Source organism: Sinohyriopsis cumingii, chromosome 5 (assembly GCF_028554795.1).
Source record: "Sinohyriopsis cumingii isolate HCF-2022 chromosome 5, ASM2855479v2, whole genome shotgun sequence".
NCBI classification, from domain to species: Eukaryota; Metazoa; Mollusca; class Bivalvia; order Unionida; family Unionidae; genus Sinohyriopsis; species Sinohyriopsis cumingii.
In genome coordinates, this window is record NC_142965.1 from 71,181,978 (window position 1) to 71,195,575 (window position 13,598).

A 13,598-nucleotide genomic window follows, 5' to 3' on the forward strand; every position below is an offset into this window, starting at 1 on the left:
AGTAAACTTCAATTTCATAGCTAAAATCTTTCTTTGTAAAATACTGTTTCCCTCACTATATAATAAGAAACAAGCACTATTATGGGTCATGTAAAAGTTTCAAATATATATTTTTTTTAACAAGGGTGTCAGCAATATTTGTTGCAGTTGCAATGGAATAAAGGAGATTACTTTTGTCTTGATGGCTGGATGTGTTGGCAACATCTGCTGTGGGTGTAGTTAATTTTGGGGCTTCACTTTGTTCTTTTCTCGGACGTCCTCGTCCTCTTTTCTGCATTTTACTTGGTGAAGATTCTGAAAAACAGCAAAGGCACTTGAAGGTGAGCCCAGGTCCGAGCTGATATATCCAGTTTGGGAAATGGGTGCAAAAGGAAAGTATAAAGGGCCAAGCTGGTTTATGGAAAGAGAAACCAGCATATCATATATAGAAGAACCACTCCTCATGCTGCTTGGTGAACTCAAGTCCCCCAGAAACTTCTGTATTTTGTATTAACTCCCAAACCATCACAGAGTGTAGAAGCAACAGAAAATCTGGACGAGATGCTACCCTAAACTTCCGTTACCTGGGGGGTGGGGGAGGAAAGGGGGAGGGAGCAAACATTTCTCCTTAAGCTTAACTCCATTAACTACCTATACTGTCTCATCCTCCAACAGCTGACCCTACAGTTGGGAAGGAATGGGGGACCCCAGTGGTGAGGGAAGGACTACTGCTACCAGTTCTGCTGAGTACTCATTTGAGTCCCAAAAATTGGAAAGGACATGGTTATGAGCCCGCTTCCTATCTCTTACTGGAGATGAAGACATCAAAATGTGGCTGCCCGCATCACAATGCAGCTTGTTAAGTGTGTCTGGGTCTAACACCACAAGCAGAGCTTTAAGGTGAATGAAATCACTGATCTCTTCTAGACCATCTAGGGGTGAATGGTGGCCCTTCTCCAAATTGTTGGCACAAAAGAAAACAGACCAGTTCCATAACCTGTCAAATCCATCCTACCTTGAAACCAGGAGAGGAACATTCATGTCACCATGCAATGGAAGGGGGTGGGGGAGAGATTCACTTCTCAGAAAAGGGGCATGACAGGGGTGGGGGATGTTGATCTGATCAACTTCATTAACTGGGGCAAGTACAAAACAATTGCCAGTACTCAATGGCATTGAACAGTAACATAGTTAAATTGGGGTTGGGTTGGGTTGTTTCAAATCCCTGTCCACTGATCAATAATAAAGCCCCAGCGACCAGTGTTCAAATCCTGGTGAATGAACAAAGACCAAACCAATGGCAGAATCTTACCAATATAATTACTTATAATTGTATTGCCTGTAACTGTAAACACATTTGTATGTATTTATTTATAGTTCCTATGCAATTTTACATTGGTAACATCTTAAAATAGACCCTATGCATATACATCCAAATACAGCTGTAGATAATCACTACAATTTACAACCACAAATAAAAATTACAAAAATTGTAGATATACATAATACAAAGACATTCAGAAATTTCAAAATACATTTAAAGCTCTTTGTTTAGAGTATTCAATTATACTGTTAAAGCATTACCCTCATTTTCATATTTAAATAATTAATTCTAATTAAATAATGCCAGTAAATATACAAGACTGATATACCTGTGTGGGATATGCTATTTTCCAAGGCACGCTTTCTAAGCAGCTTCCTGAGCTGTATCTCATTTTTCAAATCTTCATCAGAAAAATGGGAAAGATCCCCACAAGTCAATATTGTCTGGGTTTCTATTTCTCTACCTTCCATTTCTGTCTGTACTTCAACATGACAAAGTTGCTTTTTGCAATTATCTTGCTCACCAACAGCTATCATAATAAAAAAAACAGATACATTAAAAACAAGCATTCCACAGAACAACTTATTGACACTACTACTGGGGAAGATTATACTAATATTTTGCAGTTCACAATACAGACAATACCACAGAAACTGTCCTCTCAAGTACTCACAGAATCAGGAGGCATACAAAATCTATTATTTACAAGAAAATACTGCAAAAACACAAAAACAAAAGGAATGAAATTTTAAAAAATTATTGCATCTGGACTTCTGTATTTATAATCTGAAAAATAGTTGAATTCAATCTAAAAATGAGCTCATTTCCAATGTTATATTACTTGAAAATTATTTAATTTCCAATATGTTCTACTATTTTATTTGTTCTTTGCTACATTTTATTCTCTGGTTTCTCTGTGTCTTTAATGGTATCAATCAAAATAATGATATCCCAAGACTAAAATTACGGTAAACCTCTGAAAATTTGAAATGCTGCATAACATACTCTTTGGGTTCATGTTCTACTGGCTGTTCTTTGTTTTTGTAGGCTGCAGGAAAGAGAAACATTTGTCCCAGAAATGAGCTAGGTATTTGAGTTTCACTGTAATACAACAACTCTTCAATCAGCAATAGGGATAAGCAATTCAAATTTTGATCTAGACATATTCAGATAAAATAGTAATCAATTTCAAATTATTGTTCCATTTTTGTAAAATAAAATCTTAAATTATTTTTTGTAAAATAAAATTTTATATTATTGTTCCTTTTTATATTATAAAATTTCAAATTAATGTATCTTTTTCAGCACAGCTACATAGAGGAAACCAGTTTTTGTTATATAGCAAAATTGACTTTTTCCATAATACTTACCTAATCATAATAAATCAGCAGTACATCTATTGCATCCCAAATCCCTCCCACCTAAGTTTGTATTTTAGCAGCAACAGTGCTATACATCATCTGCCCTATTAGATGTTGGTCAGACAACACTGGAGGGCCCTGAGTGGCAGAGTAGTCTAAAACACTCACCATTACAGATCACTGCCATCTCACCTCTATCTGCATGGGTTCCAGTCTCGGGTTTGGCCAATGTGGGTATGTGAGAAAGCTTGCCAGTAGCTTCTCATGGGTCAGTGGTTCTTTCCGGGGGGGTTTCCGGGTTCTTCCTCCACCATTTACACTGGCTGCCATGTCTAGCTTATCTTGTGCTGAAAAATGGTATTAAACCCCATAACAACAACAGACAACACTGACCTCCCCTTGGTTAGAGGGACTGGAACCAAATACCATCCAATCTTCATTTATTACTGGAGATTATATGCATGCTTTATTAGGTTTTAAAATGAACTACTGTGATGTAATGCATGTATTATGATAGGAATGTATTATTGAAGAAACCTTTTTAACTTAAAAAATTGGTTTCTTCATTAAATATTTTGTTCAGTATAATAGAAGAATAGGTAAAAGGCTCATCCATTACCCTGAAGAAGACCCTATCTCTGCTATGGCAAGATTAACAAGTCAGCTCATGCCACACTCAGCTACAGGATAAAATGGCAACAACTAAAACAAAAGCACACTGATCTGTTAACACATGCATCTTCAGATGACTACAACAATATAAATAGTTTGATGGTGATCCATTGAAAGCTACAGGACTACTATAAGACTCACGGTACTAATTCAACTCCAATAGTAAACATATGGAAACACTATCATATTCAAAATTCAATAATTTCAAATTTCTGGGTGCTGATGATGAGACCTATAATTCTCCATGCACATCTAACCTTGGTGCAAGCTTATGTGTGGAGAACACAAAATGACCCGCGGCATTTTGTTTATTTACATGTGCATGAAACACGTTATTGATTCTACACCAAATGAATCAGGTGCTACTTTCATTATCGAGTACTCCTAAGTCAAGCCTGTAAGAATGCAAAAATTGCAACAGTAGAAATTTGTCTATATTTTTTTAAAATTACATACAGGATAAGCTCTCAAAAGATACTTTTACTAAAATTGTAATTTTCATTATTAACCAATTATGGATCACCAAACCTGTAAATACTCTATTATTTGTTCACCCATTTCTGGACTGGTTCACATTTCTTCCATATAATTAGTACCATGTGTCCTATAGGACTACTTGTTCTCAAAGTGTAAATGGGCAATAACTCTAGAAAAAGTTGCAGGAGCACAATGACTTGTCAATATGCAAATCCACAGATGGGTATTGTAACACCTCCTAAGCTTCAGGCTGATCCAATGAAATCAGTTAGACTAGTAGCACAATAACTTAAAGCTGATTTCAGTAAAACTTGCAGGAAAATCACAAGGGTTGGAGGCCTGTAAATATATCATAAAGGCCCTTAGTTATTTCTATACAAGGTGTGGCACAAATATGCTAAATTATTTATTAAAATGTATGGATGCAGGAATATTTCAAGATGACAGAACCTAAATTTAAAGGATATTTTTTATAAATAGTCTACCACTTTGGTCAGTATGGTTCCCATGGACGTCATTCAAGCACCCTGGATTGATTACACAGCTTTCCTTATGGTCCATGTCTACAGACTTGCTGCTGCCAATAATGCACCCTGCTCCTGGAACAGAAACTGAATAACTGTACAACCAAAACAAATCTGGAGTGTTTATCACACACTGGAGTCTTTATCACACATTGGAGTTTTTATCACACACTAGAGTCTTTATCACATATAGCAGTGCAAATTAATTGTAAACAAATATAAAAAAACAAAGACTTTGGGTTTTCACAACTGTTCTCTTGCCTAAACATTGTACAATAATACACAAAATGTGACTTTAAAAACCTTGCACACAAAAATATCATAACAATCTTAAAAATGTTCATAATAAATCCATTGCCATCAACACTGTCACAGGGAACTATTGTATAATGGTTTTTGTGACAGACTTGCAACCTGAAGGGAGTGGGTTAGAATCCTACAATCAGACCAGCCCAGTCCGGCTACTGTAGCAAGTCCTGAGGCAAGACTTAGCACTCTAAATGCCTCGGCACTAGACAAAGATCATACACTGCTGTGCCACCATAAGAATTTATTATCTACATCTTGCTAATACAAGAACAAATATTCATAAGCACAAAGTGTTTTCTTGATGCTGTATCTGTTCATATATTGCAAGCAGCAGATCCAAACTTCACTTATTATAATAATCTCTCAAAGAAACATTCAAAGTTATTATTTAATTTATTAACTGGCTGATGTTGAAACTAAACTCATTTTCATTATGTCAATATTTCAATTCAATTTACTGTCCACCGAAAATCTAGATGTCTTGCTTTTTTTTATTGAGATATATTGCTGGACTGACAATGGACTCAGTTATGTTCATTGCAACAATATACCATTTTCATAAGCATGGTTCTCCAGTACACTGTTCACTTCCTCTGTACTGCTTACATGGTTGGTCTCAAGATTTGTGTCCTGGGGCTCACTTTTCACTCTCATTAATTCTGTTCCTGCTAAAGACATATGAAAAAAATTAACATTCTGCAGAATCTTATTTTAATGTTTAAAACATTTGATCCCAAACCATCTGAGCAATACAAATAGATCGCTGTGACTTATTTTCTATGGAGCTGAATATGAACCCTTGAAGTCGTATTATACAACCTTCCCATTTCAGTAGTTGCATTATACAGCCTCCCTATTTCAGTAGTAATATTATACAGCCTTCCCATTTCAGTAGTCATATTATACAACCTTCCCATTTCAGTAGTAATATTATACAGTCTTCCCATTTCAGTAGTAATATTATACAGTCTTCCCATTCAGTAGTCATATTATACAGCCTTCCCATTTCAGTGGTCATATTATACAGCCTTCCCATTTCAGTAGTAATATTATACAGCCTTCCCATTTCAGTAGTAATATTATACAACCTTCCCATTTCAGTAGTAATATTATACAGTCTTCCCATTTCAGTAGTCATATTATACAACCTTTCCATTTCAGCAGTCATATTATATGAAGGATGATTACAATTATAATTAAAGAGCTTCTGATTGACTGAGTGATTAATATTTTTATGGCACATCAGCACAATTAGGCTATTTAGCGCCATACAAAAGGTTATATGTAAGATCATTTAAAAGTGGTAAAAGGTTTTGTATCGACCAGAGATATAAAACCAAACAGTTGAAGGTAAAACAACAAGATGTAACAGTAATAAATAAAGCTTCCCAATCAAGGGGGAATGTAAATGGTGTATGTTAATGACAGACTAAAAGGAATTGAAAATAAGGGATGGAATATACATTACATAAAAATGCTCAAGGTGATGACATAAAAGTTATAGTTTAGAATAAATGTTTACTTCTTTCAGGAATTCTATAATAATAAGATATGTTTATTATATCAAAAAGTTCCTTCATGTCATGCACATTGTAGTACTGATTGCATGTAGGTTGGAGGTCAAAACACTCCGTCATAATGTGCTTAACAGTGAATGGTTCATTGCAAGTAACACATTCTGATAGGTCTTCACCTTTTAGTATGTGGGAGTGGATTATATAAGTATGACCAATTCGAATTCTTGCAATGACTACCTCCTCTCTATGGATGGTTCTGTAGGATGGAGTCCATTTTACTAGGGTTGGCTTGATTGCATGAAGTTTGTTATTCACTGCATCATTCCATGATGCCTGCCACTTCTGATGTAAAGACTCTTTGATACTAGGTTAAAATCAGTATACGGTATTTTAAAATCAGATGGTTCTAGGGTTAGGGTCATATTAGCAGCGCGATCTGCTTTTTCATTACCTTTGATACCAATATGGCTAGGTAACCAACAGCATACTATCTTGTGGGAGATACTCAGCTCAGTATCTTTGACAAGAATATTGGTTTATAATGAGTTCTCCAGTTTTCTATTGTGTAGTGACTGAAGTACTGATAGTGAGTCAGAGAAGATGAAGCTGTTTGAAATGCATTGGTTTTCAATATATTGCAGAGCAAGGTCGATTGCTCTGATTTTGGCTGAAAAATTTGATGTACCATTTGGCAAGCGAGCTTGTGTTCTGTATTTTCTACAAACGAAGGCTGCAGCAGCCTTTTCCTCATCCTTTGATCCATCAGTATAATATCTTGTGTAGATTTCAAATTCAGTGAGGAGTTCGTGATAAGAGTTGTGGAAGATGGAAGAGTTTGTCTCAGATTTTTTTCCATTGTGTAGCGTAAAAATTACTTTTGGTTGTTTAAGTAGACAGGGAGGTGTTTCGGAGATGGACATTTTCTGAATTTTAGAAAGATCAATTTTGGTACTGTCAAGGCCGGATGATATTCTAATGCCAAAGGAAGCTATGGCATTTGGTTTATTTTTGTATAAGGTTTTGTATTTGGGTTGAAAAACAGCCAAAAAGCAGGGTTCAGAGGGTGTGATCTTAATTTGAGAGCATACTGTGCAGAAAGCATTTCTCTACGATGCGATAAAGGTGGTTCATTCGCTTCAGCGAGAAGGCTTTCACATAGGGATGTCCTAAATGCTCCTAGAGCGAGTCTTATTCCATGATGATGAATTGGGTCAAGCATCTTTAAGTAGGACTTCCTTGCTGAACTATAAACAATGCAACCATAGTTGAGTTTGGAGCGAATAAACATTCTATATATAAATTGAGAATGACTTTTCTATCAGCACCCCAATCAGTGTCCACTACTAATTTAAGTAGACCTAGAAATTTTAAGCCTTTAGCTTTCAAGTTCTTTAGGTGTGGAATAAAAGTCAGTTTTCTGTCAAAGATAATACCTAAAAACTTTGTTTCATCAACAATTGGTATAGGTGTTCCGTCCAGTGTCAGTTTAGGTTCATCATGATGTCTTCATAACTGACAGAAATGCATACATACCGTTTTAGATTTCGAGAATTTGAAACCGTTAGAACTGGCCCAATTTTGAATCTTGTTGACATTTTGTTGTAGTTGTCTTTCAACTGTATTCATGTGCTTTGATCGATAACATATTAGAAAATCATCAGCGTATAACGAGCAATTATCACCAGGAGCCAAAAACTTGGTGACGCTATTGATCTTGATGTTGAAAAGCGTCACAGATAGAATGCTGCCCTGTGGCACACCCATCTCTTGCTTGTGCAGATCTGATAGGGTGGAGCCCACTCGTACCTTGAATTCTCTGTCTAAGAGAAAGTTTGATATGGAGGAGGGCAGATGGCCTTTTAGACCCAGATCGTGCAGGTCATTTAGTATCCCATACTACCACGTCGTGTCATAGGCTGTTTCTAAATCATAAAAAACCGCTACTAAATGTTCCTTCTTGATAAATGCATCACAAATAAAAGTTTCCAGTCTAATAGATGATCACTGGTACTCCAGCCATGTCGAAAGCCACTTTAAATTATTAGTTTCCACGTACCATACAAGCCAAGAATTGATCATTTGTTCCATCGTTTTGCACACACAGCTGGTCAGAGCAATGGGCCAATAGCTTTTAGGATCTAACCTATCTTTACCTGGTTTGGGAACTGGTATTACTGTTGCTTCTTTCCAAATTTTTGGTACCTTACCATAGCCCATAAATCATTGAAGATTTCCAGAAGAACTGTTAATGAAGGTTCTGGAAGGTATTTCAAAAACTGGCAATGTATATTGTCAGGCCCAGTTGATGTATCATGTTGATTATTAAAAAATTCCATCAGCTCAAACAGTGAATGGTTGATTATAACTTTTTGAGTTATTCGATGTGAATTTCAACCATGTATTTTCTTTTTGAGTTTATAATCTTTTGAAGGCTTCTGAATAATTAGATGATGAGGAATTTTTAGAGAAACTATCAGCAAGTATATTAATTATGTCATGTATGGAATTAAAATTTTTGTTGTTTAGTTTCAGATGTCGGAAAGAATTGTGTTTTCCCTTTCCATTTATTATGCGGATTGTGACCCAAACTTTCTTTATAGAGGAACGAGAATTTAAAGTTGAAACATATTTTTACCATGATGCTCTTTTACTTTCTTTAATCATGCAGCGGGCTTTGGCCTGAACACTACGGTGCTTAGTTAAATTTCAGGCATTGGTCGATTACTAAATATTTTTCAGTGCTAGTTGGTGTTGTCTAATGACCTCTTTACATTCTTTGGTGAACCATGGCTTTTGGGTTCTTTTACAGTTTGGTGAGGACTTGGGAATGGATTCTTCTGCAATTTCTATTAAGACAAGTAAAATACTGAAAAGGGTTATTGTTGTTCAAAACAGTATCCCAGTTAAGCCTAGCTGTGCAAAGTGTTTCAAATTTGGCCCAGTCAGCCTTCTTTTAATTCCACTGTGGAATTGTTTCATCAATTGTAACATTGGTGTTCTTGAGAGTTGTAAACTGGTCACTGCTGTGAAGGTCATCAGCAACCTTCCAATTATAATCCAAAAGTAGCATAGGATATTAAATTCTTAAATCGATACATATGTAATGCGCAATTTTGGAAATGCCTGAATTGTAAAATAGAAGGTCGTGTGATCATGTTTCCATATAAAAAAATCATGCAGCCCCAGTATAACCTTGATAGAAACCAATCATTTTACTTTGAGAATAAAATATAAAAAAGTTGATTACTTCATTAAAACTATTTACAGGTAGAGGGTCACATATCCAACACAGCCTCAATCTCAGCCTTATTATTCCCACAATAAAAATAAATAAAAAATAGAACTTGTTCACGTGACTGTTATTAATTTTGAATTATGGTCAGAAATCAGGTCAGCCTTAGGTGTTTACAGTTAGAGTTAGGTCAAACAGATTTTCTGAAAAATTATCCGAATCATGCAAACAAGATTATATTATAATATCATGTACAATACAAATAAATTTTTAAAGCTGACAAACAAACAATAAAATTAAAATAAATATGAATTAAATCAGATATATGTAACACTAAGTTATTTGGTACCAGGTTGGTGTTTGGTGGTGTTGAGAAAAAGGAAATCACTCAATGTAGTGTGACACTTACAGCAATGGCTTGTAAATGTGTGTTTAAGGGAATGACGCTATGAGGAGCCCTATTGTTTACAACAACAGAAACTCCTCCTGAGGCCCTGTCACCAGTTTTGGAGTAGGTGTTAAAAAAGGAGTAGGTTTTAAATATGATGTTGTCTGCATCTTTTAAAAATGTTTCCTGCAGGCAAAGTACTGCAGGATCATGTTCGTTTAAAAGCAGAAGAATGTTAATGTAGTTGGTTTTAAGTCCTTGGCAATTCCATTGTATGATGCTGTTCTTCATTATGGATCTTTTTAAATCAGAGCAGATGTAACTAGGTTAGATCTTTCACAGATTAATATTTGGGTTTAGTTCTCTGGAGGAAGAACGGGATTAAATTTTTGGGTTGTAGGTCTGGGGCCACCCTGAGGACATGGAGCAGTTTCTTCTGCATCCATATCCTCCAAGTCTCGAAACCTGTTGTGCAGCTTTAAGGGTCATCAGATCCATTTTGCTGCCTATTTGTCTATGACATTTTTTTAATGTTTGGTGATTTTGTCGGTGGAGTGTTGCTGAATGTTGTTTGAGTCGATATTGAATTTTTCAGAGGTTTGTAATGCGGAATGTTCGAGCTGGAAGGGGATTCAGGTGGGTTTGTTTGGGTTTGGGCATCTTTAGTTGCTTTGGGGTTGTTTTTAACTACAGATGAAAAGGTCGGGCCAGGGAGGGAAGTTCTAGCTTGTTCAAGCTTCCTGGCCTATAGCTAAGGGATGTTGGAGGTGTAGTTAACCCTCTGTATTTCCTCCTCCTGTTTCCAGGTGTCATAATCTTTTGAATCAGCATGGTGCTCCTTTCCATAGTTGATGCAATGCGGAGTGGCTCTGCACTAGAATTCCTGATGAGAAGGGTCACAGCATCGGCCACATACTTGCCTTCTTGAGCATCGGTCTTCATGAAGACTGTATTTTTGACATTTGAAGCACTGAAGGAGATTTTGTATATATATCTCAACCCTGACTTGTAAGAATCCAACTTTGACAACTTTAGGTCCTGTTGGTCGGTTGAAAGTGAGTATAATCGTGTTAGTGTCCTGCAGATTGTTATTTCATTTGATATGAATTCTATGGACTGCAGTGACACCTTTATTTATCATCCGTTCGATGATTTCACTCTAAGTAATGAGGACACGTTGGGACAATTCTACAAACCCGGGCCCGCAGGGGGATAGAGCTTCTGAAATCAATGATTACAATTATGATTACAGATCACATGGTCATCGATTACAATCATAATCAGCCTCATGCCTGGTCATAGTATACAGCCTCCCTATTTCCAGCAGTAATATTATACAGCCTTACCATTCCAGTAGTTATATTATACAGCCTCCCTATTTCCAGCAGTAATATTATACAGCCTTACCATTCCAGTAGTTATATTATACAGCCTCCCTATTTCCAGTAGTTATATTATACAGCCTTACCATTCCAGTAGTTATATTATACAGCCTCCCTATTTCCAGTAGTAATATTATACAGCCTTCTCATTCCAGTAGTTATATTATACAGCCTCCCTATTTCCAGCAGTAATATTATACAGCCTTCCCATTCCAGTAGTTATATTATACAGCCTCCCTATTTCCAGTAGTAATATTATACAGCCTTACCATTCCAGTAGTTATACTATACAGCCTCCCTATTTCCAGTAGTAATATTATACAGCCTTCCCATTCCAGTAGTTATATTATACAGCCTCCCTATTTCCAGCAGTAATATTATACAGCCTTACCATTCCACTAGTTATATTATACAGCCTCCCTATTTCCAGCAGTAATATTATACAGCCTTCCCATTCCAGTAGTTATATTATACAGCCTCTCTATTTCCAGCAGTAATATTATACAGCCTTACCATTCCAGTAGTTATATTATACAGCCTCCCTATTTCCAGTAGTAATATTATACAGCCTTCCCATTCCAGTAGATATATTATACAGCCTCCCTATTTCCAGCAGTAATATTATACAGCCTTACCATTCCAGTAGTTATATTATACAGCCTCCCTATTTCCAGCAGTAATATTATACAGCCTTACCATTCCAGTAGTTATATTAGTTATATTATACAGCCACCCTATTTCCAGCAGTAATATTATACAGCCTTCCCATTCCAGTAGTTATATTATACAGCCTCTCTATTTCCAGCAGTAACATTATACAGCCTTCCCATTCCAGTAGTTATATTATACAGCCTGCCTTCCCATTCCAGTAGTTATATTATACAGCCTCCCTATTTCCAGTAGTAATATTATACAGCCTTCACAATCCAATAATTCAGCCAATGTGTGTATGTGAGAAAGCTTGCCAGTAGCTTCTTGTGGATCAGTGGTTCTTTCCCGGTTTTTCCTGGGTTCTTCCTCCACCAATTATACTGGCCGCCATATATAGCCTATTGTTTGCTGAAAAATGGCATTAAACCCCAGAACAACAACAACAATCCAATAATCATATTATACAGCCTTCCCATTCCAGTAGTTATATTATACAGCCTCCCTACTTATAGTAGTAATATTATACAGCCTTCACATTCCAGTAATCATATTATACAGCCTTCCCATTCCAGTAGTTATATTATACATCCTACCCATTTCCAGTCGTAATATTACAGCCTTCCCATTCCAGTAGTTATATTATACAGCCTCCCTATTTCCAGTAGTAATATTACAGCCTTCACACTCCACTAGTTATATTATACAGCCTTCATAATCCAGTAGTTTTACTATTCAGCCTCCCTATTTCCAGTAGTTATATTGTACAGCCTTCACATTCCAGTAATTATATTAAAGCCTTCACATTCCAGTAGTTATATTATACAGCCTCCCTATTTCCAGTAGTAATATTATACAGCCTTCAAAATCCAATAATTATTTTATACAGCCTTCCCATTCCAGTAATTATATTATACAGCCTACCTATTTCCAGTAGTAATATTATACAGCCTTCACATTCCAGTAATTATATTAAAGCCTTCACATTCCAGTAGTTATATTATACAGCCTCCCTATTTCCAGTAGTAATATTATACAGCCTTCACATTCCAGTAATTATATTAAAGCCTTCACATTCCAGTAGTTATATTATACAGCTTTTCTTAAACTCAAATGTTATATTATTGGACTTCTCTGAATTGTTCTTGAACATGAACTGTGTTTTTATAAAATATTTTATAAGACATGCTGTCAATATATGAAAGGGTATAACTCTATGCCACAGGGCATGACCCGTAATGCCGCATTATGATGAAAGAGAAGTGTATGTTACATATTTCAATCCTGGAACTGGATCCAAAAATTATATAACCTATGAAAGTATCATATTTTTATGACCCAATGGCACTGTTGTTGTTGTTGTTGAGGGTTTAATCCATTTTTCAGCACAAGATAGGTTATACATAGTGGCCAGTATAACTGGTGGAGGAAGAACTCAGGAAAACCCCAGAAATAAAAACCAAGCAACGAGAAGCTACTGGCAAGCTTTCTCACGTACCCACGTTAGCCAATTCTGAGACTCAAACCCAGGCAGAAAGAGGTGAGATAGAACTGATCAGGAATGGTGAGCACTTTAGACCACTCAGCCACTCGGGCCCACCCCTCAAAGACATAATGCAGGAGTATTAGTGTTACAATGTAATAGGTACAATGTCCCATTCAAATTATTAAATTTCATGCAATGCTTCTAATAATAATGAAGCAGTTAATTAAAAAATTGTCATATTTCTTGACCCAATCTGCCCATCTAGGGAACAATTGTAGAAAAACAGTATAGTAGGGATA

General features: G+C 36.1%; 1 protein-coding gene across 5 annotated transcripts in view; it reads right to left on the reverse strand.

Moving 5' to 3' along the window:
• Positions 1 to 13,598, reverse strand: part of LOC149799405 (uncharacterized) — a 50,249-nt gene that overhangs the window by 18,438 nt on the left and 18,213 nt on the right. For all 5 annotated transcript variants that reach the window (XM_089958745.1, XM_089958744.1, XM_089958742.1 and 2 more), the window contains 4 exons: positions 5,198 to 5,314; positions 4,299 to 4,412; positions 1,632 to 1,832; positions 172 to 294 (listed from right to left, as the gene is read on the reverse strand). In XM_089958745.1, coding sequence (XP_089814871.1) covers positions 172 to 294; positions 1,632 to 1,832; positions 4,299 to 4,412; positions 5,198 to 5,314 — 555 coding nt within the window. The remainder of the gene's footprint in view (positions 1 to 171; positions 295 to 1,631; positions 1,833 to 4,298; positions 4,413 to 5,197; positions 5,315 to 13,598) is intronic.